The 15,925-nt window shown below is 42.1% G+C and overlaps 2 protein-coding genes and 1 long non-coding RNA gene across 4 annotated transcripts; all 3 read left to right on the plus strand.

Moving 5' to 3' along the window:
* Positions 1-222: 222 nt before the first annotated feature.
* Positions 223-2,206, plus strand: LOC116769107 (histone H2A.V). The gene is made up of 5 exons (XM_032660119.2): positions 223-374; positions 519-596; positions 773-886; positions 1,314-1,513; positions 1,653-2,206. Exons 1-4 carry the CDS (start codon positions 372-374, stop codon positions 1,506-1,508), a joined length of 390 nt encoding a protein of 129 aa, XP_032516010.1. The 5' UTR covers positions 223-371; the 3' UTR covers positions 1,509-1,513; positions 1,653-2,206.
* A 1,441-nt stretch (positions 2,207-3,647) lies between these two features.
* Positions 3,648-10,354, plus strand: LOC116768887 (splicing factor 1). Of its 2 annotated transcripts, none has more exons than XM_032659756.2 (16): positions 3,648-4,102; positions 4,179-4,283; positions 4,508-4,640; positions 5,449-5,650; positions 5,725-5,871; positions 6,368-6,443; positions 6,955-7,107; positions 7,182-7,288; positions 7,488-7,654; positions 7,744-7,902; positions 7,975-8,100; positions 8,171-8,327; positions 9,451-9,534; positions 9,604-9,692; positions 9,772-9,823; positions 9,901-10,354. In XM_032659756.2, exons 1-16 carry the CDS (start codon positions 3,843-3,845, stop codon positions 10,014-10,016), a joined length of 2,133 nt encoding a protein of 710 aa, XP_032515647.2. In that variant the 5' UTR covers positions 3,648-3,842; the 3' UTR covers positions 10,017-10,354. The 2 variants fall into 2 exon arrangements, with proteins under 2 accessions (XP_032515647.2, XP_032515648.2); XM_032659757.2 differs by having other exon boundaries at positions 5,464-5,650.
* Positions 10,355-12,091: 1,737 nt separating this feature from the next.
* LOC133320808 (uncharacterized) lies at positions 12,092-15,198 on the plus strand. The gene is made up of 3 exons (XR_009753934.1): positions 12,092-13,592; positions 13,871-14,053; positions 14,433-15,198. It is a non-coding gene; the product is annotated as an uncharacterized LOC133320808 (long non-coding RNA).
* Positions 15,199-15,925: the final 727 nt, after the last annotated feature.

A 15,925-nucleotide genomic window follows, 5' to 3' on the forward strand; every position in this document is an offset into this window, starting at 1 on the left:
GTTCCATTTAGTTTCTAAAACTAACTACGCCATATCTTAAACAAGGGTTTTTAACTTTACGGTACTATAAAGCAAAATATTTGACTCACAAGTCTCATGCACATAATAATCGTTAAAAAACGATTAGTTTCCCAAAAGTCCCACAATATGGCTTGGCAGCACTTGAACGCCCGCCATTTTGTAATGTTCTTATTGGTTGTCTGCATGTGGCGAGACTTGTTTGTTTTACGACATTTCCGTTTGCTTACGATTGGCCAACCTGTCAGATCGTTGAGTGGCGCGGCGCTGCCATCTTTGTCGCGCTGATTTAGCTTGGCGCCTTTCCTATATTGGTTGTTCAGTAGTGGTGATAGTGTCTTACACGTTTCAAAATGGTGAGTTTTGCAAGATTTCGTGAAAATTACATAGTGTTGTGCGGTTTTTCTTGTGTTTTTCGGTGGAGAATACTGTGAAATACTACCTGGCGAAGTTTCAACCTCGTATGATAAAAATTAATGGTTTTTTTTCATGATTTTTAGGCTGGTGGTAAAGCGGGTAAAGATTCAGGCAAAGCTAAGGCTAAAGCCGTATCGAGATCAGCAAGAGCAGGATTACAGGTATATTTATATTGTTTTAAAATTTATTTAATGAATTTACAGATACGACTGAGTTGTGAAATCTCTTCCTAGAATAATTTCATAAAATTAAATAATACGCATGACCTCTAGTATGGCTGCCAGGCTTGTAAGGGGAAATCAATGAATTCGTCAACATTATTTATTGTTGTTTTCAGTTTCCCGTAGGCAGAATTCATCGACATCTTAAAAATAGGACAACTAGCCATGGTCGTGTAGGTGCAACCGCGGCTGTATATTCCGCAGCTATTCTTGAATATCTTACAGCCGAGGTAAGTGACGCTTTGTCAATATGGCGGCTGTCAAGTGCAATTAGAATATGAAATTGTTAGTTTTTTCTGGAAAAAATATCCAATTTATTAATTTCTTTGCGATTTTTTATGCTATTGAATTGCCTAAAATATATGACATCTTCTGTTTGTTTACTATAGCGTAAACTTTAAACTTTATATTTTGGCGGGAAATGAATGTACCGCTTGTTCTTCAGTTTTATGTTAGACTGTCGAGTCTTTTGTATGAAAGCTTTTTTAAAATGGATAATGATTTTGAATTCTACTTTAAAATTTATAATTTGCTTAACAATAATCTATTAATTGTTCGACGTGATATGTTTTGGCGGGAAATTGCGTTGTCATAACAAACTGTAAATTGTGTATTGTAGATGGTTCTCAGATTATAAATAGTAGTATTGTATGGTAGGTTTTGGAGTTAGCGGGAAACGCGTCCAAGGATTTAAAGGTGAAGCGTATCACACCTCGGCATCTGCAGCTTGCCATTCGCGGAGATGAAGAGCTGGACAGCCTTATAAAGGCTACCATCGCGGGCGGCGGAGTCATCCCACACATACACAAGTCGCTTATCGGCAAGAAAGGCGGCCCCGGAGCACCCGTCTAATTGAGGTACTCTCATTAGTTCATAACTACTCGGAAAATGTGATTCATTCAAGTTTAGTTAGTTTTGGAATGTTAAGTTATGAATATTATTATACATAGCAAATTAAAAGTCGAAACTCATTTTAATTCCATTGTTTGCTTGCAGGCTAAACACAACATTCTCACTGCATTTGACCCGGATGAAGTTTCAGCATTTTAAAAATTTATCAACCGATTGGTATATATAGTTGTCTTTATGGGTAGTGATGTGGACAGTGGAGTGACTTCACAGAACTGTTAATCCAGACTTATCTTATAGATATTAAGTTTTAGTAATATTTTAGAAATAAGGAGATAAATATGATTGTATTAGAAATAAGATTTTTTTCATGATTCATTATAGGACATCTATATTTTGCTAGATATTGTGTTCAATTATTTCAGCAATTTAAATTACATCACTGCAAGCTTGCTCTTTGTATTGGGGATTGGATCAAGTCCACTTTTGTGTTGCAGTGATTTAATTTTACCTCTTAGACATGCAATTGTTTTAGCTCTAAGCTGTCGTAGTATAATTTGCAGCATTTTGTAATTTTTTTAAGTGACAAATTGTAATAAGCAATGGTATAATGTTGTTCTAAATTGTAATTTGGTATGATTGAACTGTTACGAGTTGTAAGAAATGTATTTTGATCTTTAAAATATATTGAGAAATACGGATGTTTGTTTATTACATTTGTTTGTGTTTACAGTAGTGACTCCCAACCTACCACAGAACTCACACATACCTATCTGTTAATGAAATATCCCCTGCTTTATGAAAATTTAATTTAAAAAAAGTATTTAAAATTCTGTCAAATAGTATTAACAGGTTGTAAGAAGAAAAACTTTCGAGATTGTTGCTCTTTACAAGACTTGGTGAAAATAATAGCACATGAAAGTACATTTTATAATCAAATAAGTGTTCTGTACATAGATACTCGACAAGCTATCAGGATCTCTACAATTGTATTATAATGAGACTATTTAAAAAATATTAGTAAATTAATTATTCAGTCCTATTCTGATGTAACTTGTGCAAATAAATGTAGTATTATTAAATATACAAAGAAACAAATCACTAAGGACTATTTATTGAAATAATGGAAACTTGTTCAAAATAAATACTTTTTTATTAAGTGAAGAGGTCAGATCTGTTCAAACTCGACAATTTATTAGATTTAGATCACCGAAAGAGTTTTAAATTAATATATTTTAAGTACTTTATACTTTGAAAACATTGGTGAATATGGTTTTTTCACTATCAGATTAACAAAGAAAAATATATTATCAATTCTCTTAAGGTGTTTTCCATTTCGGAGCTAACATTAAATTAGCCCTCACATACACGAGTCGCCAATATAATTCCTTTTTTTGGTCTTCTAATTTTTGAGTAACTTATAGTTCATCATGTATGTAAAAAATACTTTTTGTTTTTGAATATATTTTATTTCATGAAGCAGTAGCAATAAATCAGGTAACAAACTAATATATTTATTTTCAGTTGTGGATGATTTTGTTGCATATTCTGAATAACGCTGTGATTAAAAAGCATAACCGTCCGAGTTAAATTTTAAAATTATAAAATACCACGTACAGACAAGTTAACAGATTTATTTTATATTATATATGTAATAAATTTATCACATGTAATAAGGGAACGCCAACGAAACAACAGCACATAAAATTTTTTAAATATATTTTTTTTATATATAGTCTGCCCGTGCAATTTTTAAAACTAAAAAAGTTGATAAGTATTTTGGTTCGAACTAATTTAATTCTTTGCACTTTGTATAATGATCAGGAATCTCTTCTTAAATCAAATATATAAAACAATTACGACACGCTTGAGAACAAAACGTTTGTACACGATCTTTCAATAAATGTCTGATTGTGAAATCGTTACTTAAAGCTATCGAAGTACTTTTTCTATATATATATATATATATATATATATATACAAGAAAAAGTATCAAAAAATATGGAATTCAGAAAAATATAAGTATACGAATATTAGAATTTAATTGTACATTATTCACAGAAAAGATTAATTATAAGATTAATAGTACAGAATCTAAGGCAGTCAATATATTTGACAATAATTACTAAACGTCACGATTCACGGTACAAACTACAAATCAAAACGAACACGGGTTGAGGTTACTCCATTTTGTTATTCGTCGTGGTATACTTTTTTGTAGTGTTTGTCTCTGTTTAGTAGTAAGCTTGGTGGTTTTCTGTAAACATTTGATATAAGTATCGAAAAGATTGTGTAAAACTAGTTATTTTGAAGGAACATTTCATAATTAAAAGAATAATGAGTTCTCGACATAGAGACAGAAGCCGATCACGGTCTCGTGATCGTGATCGTCTTAAGGACAGGGATAAGGGACGGGAACGGGACCGGGATAAAGATAGGGAGAGAGAAAGGGACCGGGACCGTGATAGGGATCGAGAACGCGACAGGGACCGCGATCGAGACCGTGACAGAGACCGAGAGAGAGATAGAGATCGCGATCGAAACAGGGACCGGGAGAGAGACCGGGATCGAGATAGAGAGCGTCATCGGTCTAAGAGGTAAGGCTAAATACTAATGATTGTGTTGAAGGTACAGTTTTTAATATTAATTACTTTTATATATTTTTCACATTAGGGACAAAGATCGTGATAGAAGCCGCAGCCGTGATCGCCATAAAGAAAAGAGACGCAGTCGCTCTCGAAGCCGTAGTAGGAGTCGCGGCAGAAAATCAAAAGACAGGTAGTCGCGACAATCCACTGAACATTTTCACTATTGGAGACTACTGTTTATGGCTTTAGTTCTTTCTCAGACTTGAAAATACTTATGTCTAGTGAATTATTAAATAATATGTTATAAGAAGTAAATGCATTAATTTGCACTTTAATCTACATTTATAATAAAGTGAGCTGATGAAATATAATGATACTACATAGTGATATATCGAGTTTATTTTGTATGTGTAGGGATGGTACAATAGCTTTACTGGATCAAATGGTGGGCACCACTACCAAGGCGACGGCTCGCCAGGTGGCCGTTCCCACCTCCATGAACCCAGCAACACAAGCCGCCATACTGGCAGCAGCAGCCGTGGCTCAGGTCAGGATTACTACTATCATATTGTACACAGACTTTATATATGGCTGTTATCTAGTGGAGAGCTAATGTTACAAAGGCAGGAAACAAGTGTAGTGTCAGTGATGCTTACATATTAGAAGGACTACAAGCATTCACTGACAACAAAAAAGATTTGGAACCTTTCAGAAGGTAAAGCAGGTGCTGTAACCCAGTTTGTGTCGGTTATATTGACCAATTGGACTCTTTATATTGACCAATAAGTCATTTTAAATAATTTACATTATATAATAAATAATTCTGACATATCAGCTGACATTGGATCTATGGAGTAAACTCCTCATTGAATGGAGTGGTCTCACCAGTTAAGCATACAAAAAAAAGAGAATATCTTTATGTCACTGTAATGAAAGAAGTTTTGTAGCATTCCTAGACAATTCATTACGGTCACAGAGCAACTTGGTAAGTAAAAGAATGGATTTGAAGTTTCTGTTTTGTTTTGCTTCTGTTGGTTGGAACAGCACAAAGAAACTTTCTCAGTTCTCGGCATTATAACCTGCTCTGGAATCATCCTCACTAGACTTATTATTTTGAAACATGAAATAGCATTCATTACCACACATTACTTTTACAAGTATACTATCAATAATTGACTGGCTCTTCTGAGGGCTGCTTTTCCCATACCATGAACAGGAAAATGATAATAGGGACTTAAACAAAGGTAGACAAGATAGGAGGAGGTGTGTCCTCGGAGGTCGGATGTAGTCTATATGTAACACTATACTAATGACATCCATAACATATAATGCGTGCGCCGGCCGGCCTGTAACAGACGTTTGTGGCTCAGCGGCGGCTGGCGGCGCCCGTGCAGCCCGCGGCGGCGGCGGCGGCAGCCCTGTCCGCGGCCACCGCCATCCCGCCGCCCACCTCTGTACAGCAGAAGCTGGAGCTGCTGCAGGCGCGCACTGAGGGACGGTACCGCGACAAGCAACCTCCCGACCACCATCCGGACGACGACCACGACGACGGACAAGGTACGGACCATCCACGCACACAGAAACGGAGACACGCACACAGAGGAGCTGACCGCCGTCCGCGTGTTTCGCAGGTCCTCCCGGGGAGACGGCGGCCGAGCGTCGGGCCCGGCGGCGCCGCACTCGCTGGATGGGCTCCGAGCACGACAAGACCTTCATCCCGGGCCTGCCCACCGTGCTGCCCTCCACGCTCACTCGCGAGCAGGAGGAGCAATATCTACGTGAGTGTCCCTCCCGAGAGGCGACCGTCTCCGCCGCCTTCCCGTTTCCGTCGTATTCTGTTCCGCCCTACTCTTCTCGAACACGCCCGCCTCGTAGCCGCCGCCACCGCTCCTCGCGATGTCTTAACACAGTCTGCCACGGCGCCGGCCCGCGGCTCCGCTCGCCGATGGCGATGGTGAACTGTGCTCGGTTACCGTATTTAATGTATCATGTGACCCTCTCTGATGATCAATTTTATCTTTACATTTCTTATTAATATTAAGAGTGAACATGTGGACGGGTCCCGGAGCCTGAGAACGATAATGTGTCCCCGTGCTCGTCCAGTGCCGGGCCTCCCTCGGTGCGATCATTATCTTTCTCAGTCCGCGCTCGTCTTCTTCATCAATGTTATCTGAGCCTTTGTATTTTCCGCTGTGTGTGTTTGCGAGCGCGTGTGTGTACCGTTGACTGGTTCTAACGCCGTGGGTCGCTCGCGGCTAACCCGTTCCCTTGCAGTTCAGCTGCAGATCGAGGAGGTGAGCCGCAAGCTGCGCTCGGGCGACCTCGGCATCCCGGCCAGCGTGGACGAGAGGTGCGCACCAATTTATACACCTTAGTATGTTATCGACAGAGAAGCGAGCCCCCCTCCACCCCCTCCCTAGTGTAACTATACCGGGCGCCATGCTGGCCCCGCCCCCTCCCGACCCTGTGAGGTATCATCTAATGCGACATTTCTGTTGCAGGTTGTCGTAGCGCTCGGCCGCACGGCCCCCCTATGACATGATAGTATCGTTGTAATGTGACCGACCTAATGTAACTCTTTTCAGCCCGGTTCTAATGATAACTTAATTCACTAATCGATTATTTTCAGCGCTAACGATATTAAAATTTCAGGTTCCATAATAATATATTGTTTCTCAGGCGCTCGTCTAGCGTACGACGTAGGAATAGATTCACGGGACACGTTTCTCTAAAAGTCTTTTGAAATTAAAATTAAAAAACCATTTCAGATATCTCAACTATGAGATGTTAGTCTAATTCGTAGCGACACCGCGGCCGCCTCGCGTCCCACCGCTCGGTTCTCATACGTTGGTGTGTGTCAGGTCGCCCTCGCCCGAGCCGATCTACTCCACGGACGGCAAGAGGCTGAACACGCGCGAGTACCGCACGAGGCGGAAACTCGAGGAGGAGAGACACCGGCTCGTCACCCGCATGCATCAGATCAACCCCGAGTTCAAGCCGCCGCCCGACTACAAGTCCGTGACGTCATGACCCTCGACTCGCTCACCGCCCACCCTCACGCTCGTTAACGCTCTGTGTCCGCCCGCAGGCCGCCCATCGTCCGTGTGCACGACAAGGTGATGATCCCTCAGGAGGAACACCCCGACATCAACTTCGTGGGTCTGCTCATCGGCCCGCGAGGCAACACGCTCAAAGGTACGCTTGACCTCTCCCTCCGCCTTCACCCTTGCTCCCCGTCCACCTTAAACGATCCGATTATTACTTTTGGTAATGATCCTTCTTTCCTGTCCTCGGTCGACGCCAACCGATCATCCTCTAACCTCAAGAAATTTCCTTAAATATATGATCAACTTTCACCTTCACTTGAACCTCGATCGCCTCTCTCGGGCAACAGCGATGGAGAAGGAGACCGGCGCCAAGATCATAATAAGAGGAAAGGGCTCCGTGAAGGAGGGAAAAGTCGGCAGGAAGGACGGCCAGCCGCTGCCCGGGGAAGACGAGCCTCTGCACGCCTACATCACCGCCACCAACGCCGACTGCGTCAAGAAGGCCGTCGAGAAGGTAATCTAGCGTCGTTCAGATCGGCCATTACACTAGCAGGTATGTACACCGCGACCCGTCCCTTACGCCCGCCGTCTCTCGGTCCGCAGATCAAGGAGGTGATCCGTCAGGGTGTGGAGGTGCCCGAGGGACAGAACGACCTCCGCCGCATGCAGCTGAGGGAACTGGCGCAACTCAACGGGACTCTCAGGGAGAGCGACTCGCCGCGCTGCGCCAACTGCAGCGCCGCCGACCACAAGACGTGGCTCGTGAGTCATCTGCCCCCCTCGCCTCACCCCGCACGCCCCTCACCCCACACGCTAACCCCGTCCCCGTTTCAGTGTCCGGACAAGCCGAACGTGACGAACAGTATCGTGTGTTCATCGTGCGGCGGCGCGGGACACATCGCGCGCGACTGCCGCGCCAAGAGACCGGGACACGCGCCGCCCGCCCTGCATCACGACAAGGTGACGACGGCCGCCGGAGATGATGGAGGTACTCGTCTCGGACATATACTAACAAGCGTCACTCGTGCAGGCTAAGATCGACGAGGAGTACATGTCGCTGATGGCGGAGCTGGGGGAGGCGCCGCCCGGGGTCGGCGGAGTCACCGGCCCGTCCGCCGCGGCCGCTCGACGCACGCACGGACCCTTCGCCCCCGCGCCGCCGCCGCGGGCTATCATGCCGGCTCCCGGTGAGAGTTGTTGACGATAGTTATTGATTTGAAAATATAATTTAAATAAATACCGAAATTTACGTTTAAAAAAAATTATTTCTCCAGACTGAAAATATTATTAAAGTTCTTTAAAAAGATACGTCAATTAACATACTCCCTAGAGAAATCAAAGGTGATCGAGCCATGCAGGTACGAGTTTAGTGCCTGATGACATGTCTGAAAGAAAGGGAAATTTTGACCAGGGCACATTTTCCTCATTTATTCATTTGCCATTTTTCCTACTTTTTATTTAATGCCACTAGTATTGCGTGGCGATCCTTGCACTTGACGGTAATCAGAACCGAAGCTGTAAAGGATGAGCGCCGCGCCGCGCCCCAGGATAGGCTAATCCGCCAGGTCTTGAATACGTCTACATTTTAAGTGGAAAAAACACAGACTAGGTAAACTGTTCCTTGCTGTTCGCACAAAGAGGGAAGAGGCGTACCGCTTTATATGGATTCTAAGAAGATTTACAACGAAAGCTGGCGACGCGCTCGGCTCCGCGCTAGAGAGAGGGAGGAGTTATATGATGCCTCACTGGCGGCCTTCTAGCTGGCAGCCGGCGACTATACGTTGGTACTCGAAGCCGACCACACCGCTCTCAAACAACGTCACGTCGTCACTCCTCGGAGTCCAAAGCCGTGGCGTGACAGTAGACAACAGATGTGACAACAGTCCGCATACCGCCGGACCTGCGCTTTGCATAAACGAAGAAGCGGTCCCGGCAAGGAGCAGAGAGACGGCGGAGCTGAACCTTAACGTGGGTCAGTGAACATCCCGCGACGCTCAGCCGCAGACTCGCTGTATTGATGAAGAGACAGTTTGACTCCGTACAACATTTCTAAAAATACCTTTTCTTCAGAATGCAGCAATAATTTATCGTAAAAAAATACGAAATTTTCAAGACTATAGGAAAGAATTTTAGTTGAAAAGTCATAAATTGAATTGGAAAAGAGAAAAAAAAAACCAAACGGTTTATTGGAAGTGTAGATGTAGCTACAGGACGCGTCAGATGTGACCTGAGCTTTGTTATTTTAAAAATGTACACAACGTGTGTCGTGACCTGACAGAGTGTATTACATAGGTTCATTACTTCTCTCAGGGAACATGGGCGGCTTCCACGCGATGACTCACCCTCCTCACCCGCCGCACCCCCCGCATCCTCCGCCGCACGCTCCCTGGCTCGGTGAGTATAGTCCCGGGTGTTCTCCTCGTCCACGTCTCCCAGTACTAACCGCATGTATGTATGTCTCAGGCGCGGTGTCCACTGGAGCGTCCGTGAGCGCGGCTCAGCCCCCGCCGCCCGGCAGCGCGCCGCCCTTCCCTCCGCCGCCGCCGCACCAGGTGCGTGTTCCCGGGCCGCCGCCCTGTGTCGCTCTCGTTTCTCTCTCCTCGTATTCTGATGTGTCTCTCTTGTCCTCAGGCTGACGGCACTCTCCCGCCGGGTTCTTCGCCGCACCTGCCGCCGCCGCCAGGTGAGTGTGACCCCCCTCCCCCCACCCCGGGTCCTCGCAGCTCTCGGTCCGCCTGTAACTGTTCCCGATGTCCCCAGGTATGCTGGCCGGTGGTCCGTGGCGCGGGTTCGCTCCCCCGCCGCCCTGGGCGGCTCCTCCCCCCGCCGCCCTGTTCGCTCCGCCGCCGCCGCCCCCGCCGGTCTCCTCCGCATAAAGACACTCCCACACGGACTCTCTCACACTCTAGAACACTTGTGCTACCCGAGGGTAGTTTTCCCCTGTATGTATTGTATGGGTCACTAACTCTTCAAAGCGCTCGGCCGGCCGCGGAGTCGTGGTGTTTTCGTCCTGAGCTTTTCTTTGTGATTATTTGATGTTTATTTCTGGAATCTATTCGTATCGTCGATTTATAAATTAGATGAGGAACCTGTCACCGAGTCGTAGCGCGTGTAATATGTTACAATATTCGCCAGGCCTGGCCCGGCCTGGCCCGGCCGCCCTACTGATGATTTCTTGTTTCTCTAGCGACCATAATATATAATATAATAATTATATATTTTGTTTCATTTCATCCTTTTTTTATCACAGCGACTTGAGAAGATCCCTTAGACGGTCACAGGACGACCGCTTCATGTTTGATTGTTTATTGTAGTTCCGGTCAGTGAAGAGTGACCTGGAGGCGGGAGGGAGGGGGAGGTCAGGAACACTGACAGCGGTCAGCATAAGGAATCATGATCACTAGTAATGATAACAACTGACAACTGTCTCCCTTCACACTGAAGGGAGACGGAAAGGAAATTACTAATAACATTCGACTTCTTAGAATGTAGTTCCGTCCTTAAAGATGAGACTCTTACGGAGATGAGACCGTTTTTATAAAACAGGTCAGACGACAAGGCTGGTGACTGCATAAACTTCAAGTCAAGCATAGACTAAACCCTCTACGAATAAAAAGACACACTTGAGCGAGGGGTCAGGTCGAGAACAAGCGATCCTTAATGTAACTTTGTAGAGGACTATTTGTATTCTCGCGGGATCACTGACCAGCTCCTCGAGGAACTGCTGAAGCCATCTTCATACATGATGTTAGAGAGCTTTTCCAAATGACACTTGAAGTTCCACGATTGATGCGGTCTAATGTCTTAGAAAAATCGGTATAAATATTGTTCGAAATACAGTTACTGTTCAGAGCTACTTCCAGTGACGTCATACAAAATGGCTGGACCAGTATTTATAGTTTTCAAATACCAATTGATACTTAAATATAGGCATTAAAAATTACAATGGTTCAGTATCACAATTAAATATAATTATATTATTTTTTTGACATATTTTATAGTTGTAATCAGTCAAAAATGATTTTAAGGGTTATAGTATATAATAACTAGAACGGCTCGGATGGCGCCACTTGTAACAGTAGTATCTACTCGTATGTTTTATAGGATAATAGGCTTAGATGCATTTCATACTTTCTATCTAGCTCGACTTACAAACGTCAGGAATATTTAGTGGAAACAGTACGTTTTTGAAAAAAATATAAAAGTAATAATTTGTCGCATCTAGAATCTACTTACGTGCCTTATTTCCTTGATTGATTGAAGCTGTTTATGATGCGAATGGTGTGTGTGTGTTTGTGTGTGTGTGTGTGTGTGTGTGTGAGCAACCAGCTCGGATCGTGCCAGCTGTCTTCCTCGTCTCGGGCCTTAGTAGCCGGGAGGACACTTGTGTGCAGATTTCTTGCTCTTTACCCAATAAAACGTCATATTAAAAAGCAGTTGTATAAGAGTCGTCTTTTTTCTCTGACAGAGCTGTGTGCACCGAGAACGTTGAAGTAGGTTTTGAAGTTCAAACCCATTAGGTCTAACAGCTGAAGTCAAGACGAAAAAAATTTTTTTTTATTGTTATTATTTTTCTTGTTAGCACTGATAAGTAAATAGTTTTTTTTTTACCAGAAAAGCTGTATTTAAATCAGGTATCAGGTAATGAGGCTTCATTGAATTTAAATTAATAAACTATATATTTTTAATTCAACGTTCGTCAATAAATTCTTAACACAGCTTCAATGTTCAGTAAAGTGAGGGAGATGAAAACTCCCCTCCGCTTTATTTAAATCACTTGTAGCTTACAGTTGTCTTTACCTACTTATCGTAGAACATCATTATTTATGAATCCACTATTTATTGTTACAAAGAGTGTCATAATTGTCACTACCACGGAGATTTACTTCACGTTTAAATTGGCCTTTCCTCGTCTACGTTTAAATTGGCCTTTCCTCGTCTATGATTTTAATAAAACCCTGTTGTCAAAATTAGATGCAGGCGTCATGAAGTTGTTAAAGTTGTGGCTCGGGCTCGCGCTAACGGCTGATTCGCCAGCTTTATTCAGGGATCGCAATAATTTTGGGATGAGTCTAAAAAGGCCATCGGAGCTTTATAAACACCTAAGAGTTTCCAAGAGATACATCCTGAGGAAACCCATGATGAAGTCGTTACATCGCTTCCAAAAGACAAAGATGCCTCAGAGCTAGAGTCACGACTTCACTTGCATCCCATTAGCACTAAAATGGAGCACCTTAATTAATGATTGGTCGCTAGCATTGCTAAAATTTTATCTCAAAGCGTTACAAATAACTCTCAGATCAGAGTAATTTAGTAAGATAGGTTAAAGGTACCGAAGAAATTGCTATATCTGTAGGAAGGCATTTGAAACTGGCAAGCATTTGCTGTTGGGATGTAAGGTACTCCTGGATAGCGGTCGATACTCGCGTCGTCACGATAGGGTTCGAGAAATCATACGTGAATCGGTTAGTCTTTCGGGAGCCAGAGCGCAAAGGGAAATAACCACAAACGAACGATCAGTACGTTTTGTGAGAGAAGCCAGTAGGGCTATAAAATCAAACGTCAAGTCTTACTCTATTTTTAAAATGGCTTCGGATTGGACTATAATGATGGATATGTGTGTCGTCCTCCAGACCAGACATATATTTATGTATTCGCAAATTTTAAAGCGCTTTGTGATAATAGAGCTGACGGTTCCTTGGGAAACCAACAAATTGTTGAGGTCGTTTAAAAAGCTATCCACTATTCCTTCTAAAGATGGAGTACGATCTATATTATCTATCTTACGACCGAGAAATTTAAAAGGAGCATATTCCGGAACCGTAGAAACGCTTTGACCGCCTAACGATAATCCGGGATCGTATGAGGCATATTTTGTATTTCGCCTACTGAAACACAGACAGTGACATTTATTTGGTTTTGTCTTCAATCCATCCGTCCACTCACAGAATTTATCCACTTAATACAATAGTAGCTGACAGTATTTGAGGTTACGTGTCAGTGTTGCGAGATCGTCAGCGAAGGCTAAGATGGGTTTTGTGTATTTGTTATTGAACTTGAACCGATACCCCAATTTTTTCTCGTTGTTTAGTAGTTTATCTACCAAAATATTAATTACAATATTAAATATTATTGGAGACAAACAACAGCCCTGATTTAGTCCTACATTATATCTCAAATCTTTGAAACACCTTCTTTTAAGTAGTTAGCTCGTAGTTAAATTGAAAACTCATTACATTGCTATTTGCCATAGCTTACCACTCAACATATAGAAAATAGTTGTAAATAAAAATTATTATAACATAGAACGCCTACTTGTTAAATAGTTTTTCCAAATGCAATACTTTATAACTCTAGTGATTTTAGTTGTGCCTGTTCAAGGACCTCATGTTTCACGATGAGTCTCTACCATCTCATAATCAGTCTACTAGACGGGGACAGTCGTTGAACAGGTAGGTGAGCTAAGCTTCGGTAACATTTGCTTTAACTAAAGATAGAAAACATACATTTCAAGAACAAAAATAGGTCGGAGATAAAGAAAGTATCGTAAAATTATAAGGTGTCTATGTTTGTTTTGCGTTGTAAAATTGCAATTCACTTTCCAGACCAAAATAATTGGTTAGATGCTAAAAATGAAGAAAGCATATACAAGCAAGAGTATTAACAAGTCGTGGTTCGCGTTCGGCGGACTACGTGAATAATATTTTAATGCTCGCGTTATGTTTTCCAGCCGTGAAGTTTTTGGGATGTTATCGAAGCAGTGCCTCTAATGTAAAAAAAAGGGAAAAACGACCCTTTGTCCGTTAGTGGTTATAGTGGAATACAGGAAGGTCCTAAACAATATACAACTAGAGACAGGAAATGTTGGGTGTGTAACGAAATATCCACGACAAAATATTGAAGAGTAAAATTAGTAAGTCCATATCCACACTGTTTGTCCACGCGAGCGGCCCCCTGGCAAACATCCCTGTGGAAACGGTCTCATAAATTCTGATAATTGATAGATTCTTATAGAAATCTGTATCAGAAAATTTTTTCAGTCTTATAAATATTTTTGTAACTGATAAATTCTGATACCCGGTTAGCTGTTTTGTATCAGAATTTATAAGACTTTTTCCACAGGGATATACCTGGTTGCTTGTTCAGCCTGAGGTTTTGTTGTCACTGAAGCCAGCGAGCTGAACCGCGGAATTGACTTTCTATAAGAACCAATATAGTATTTTGGTAACCATGATTGTGGGATAAGATTCCATCGGATAAGATTTATTTGTCGTTTTTGTTTTTCTTAATAGCTGCAGGCGAGTAGTAAGAGCCCGTAATCCCGCTCCTTCACTCTCTCCAAAGACACAACATACCCTGAGGTGGACGGATGGCCCGACAACATTCATACCGCCCAAAAAAAACATTCCACTTGTTCAAAGAAAATAAAAATAAAATATTTGGTCCATTGAAATATTACATTTTTCGGCTTTAAAGTAGAGGCATGGATTTGTTTTGGTGATTTGTTGTTTGAGTTGGAGTAAGTTAGAATGTATGAGATCTCCACGCTCGTCCCTCGAGGCTCACCTTCCCCCTGGAAAAATAGGTATTCAAGACTCCAGTCATCTTTGGAGCGCGGTACAAGCCGGATAGACTAATACAAGTGAACGAATTTAAAGAAAAAATAAAATATAGCTTAAAAATACTAAAAAACATGCTTTTCTAATTAAAGTAACTAAAAAGTAAAAAATAATCTTTAACATTAACAATAACAGTCAGCGGAAGATATTAGTATACCATAGAACCATATCTTTCATACTGTTAAAGATTATTTTTTACTTTTTAGTTGCGTTAGTTAGAAAAGCATGTTTTTTTAGTTTTTTAACTATATTTTATTTTTTACTTTATAGTTCAACCTGTCTTCACCGCGGATGTGTCAATCTTCCAGACGACGAATGTTTGATTTTACTATCAAACAGCTTCATTAATTCTTAACCCATTGACATAAAGCTGTGTTTACAGAGTCGCGTCTCCAATTCGTGTACGTTCTAAGGCTTTTTGTGTTGTTAGCATATACAGCTACACTTGCGATAAGTGTAGTAGTGTAACGATTTATGTAAAAAAAGCCCTATATATATATATATATATATTAATCTTTATACATTCACGCAGTTCGGTTCCGGAACACATCTCCCTGGTTGATCCTGCCAGTAGTCATATGCGCGACACGGCTTATTTTTTGTAGTTATCGCGATTAAGTTAGTAGCAGCTCAGTCACTTAGAAATTAAATATAAAATTCTCCTTATCAAAAGTTTTTGATTTTTGGCTGTTGATAATGCAGCTATGAGCTTACCAACTAATACAGTAGCGCTTGAGCGAGCATGCTCTATCTCTTTCCCTCTCATGTAAAGGATCTATGATATGATATTATGATCCTGGCAATCCTAATGATGAAATTGATATAATTTCTACGAGGTATTCATTTGCCACCGGTCCTTGATAAACCTACAAAATTTGAGCGAAATCGGTCCGTTTAAAATGAGTCAAAATCGAGTTATAAGAAGTCGGTCACAAACATACAAACATACATACACGTGAAGCTAAATAAGAGAGTGTCAAAATATTTGATAAAGAAAGCAATACGATGCGTGATTGTATCTTCTCCGTTTGTACCAAATAACGTGTTATACCTTTTCGTGACGTCATCAGTCTGCGAGGTAACCCTCGGAATTTCTGTATCCGTTGTTGTGAAGTAGCGACAGCTGCCAGTAAGGCCTCCACTACTACACGAGCAGCAAAAAAAAG

The sequence above is a fragment of the Danaus plexippus genome, chromosome 5 (genome assembly GCF_018135715.1).
Source record: "Danaus plexippus chromosome 5, MEX_DaPlex, whole genome shotgun sequence".
Taxonomy (NCBI): Eukaryota; Metazoa; Arthropoda; class Insecta; order Lepidoptera; family Nymphalidae; genus Danaus; species Danaus plexippus.

Coding starts and splice junctions, on each gene's coding strand:
- LOC116769107 (XM_032660119.2), top strand. Junction 597..772: donor CAGCAAGAGCAGGATTACAG/GTATATTTATAT, acceptor TGTTGTTTTCAG/TTTCCCGTAGGCAGAATTCA. Junction 887..1,313: donor TTGAATATCTTACAGCCGAG/GTAAGTGACGCT, acceptor ATTGTATGGTAG/GTTTTGGAGTTAGCGGGAAA.
- LOC116768887 (XM_032659756.2), top strand. CDS start 3,843: ATGAGTTCTCGACATAGAGACAGAAGCCGATCACGGTCTCGTGATCGT. Junction 6,444..6,954: donor CCGGCCAGCGTGGACGAGAG/GTGCGCACCAAT, acceptor GGTGTGTGTCAG/GTCGCCCTCGCCCGAGCCGA. Junction 9,535..9,603: donor GCCGCACGCTCCCTGGCTCG/GTGAGTATAGTC, acceptor TGTATGTCTCAG/GCGCGGTGTCCACTGGAGCG.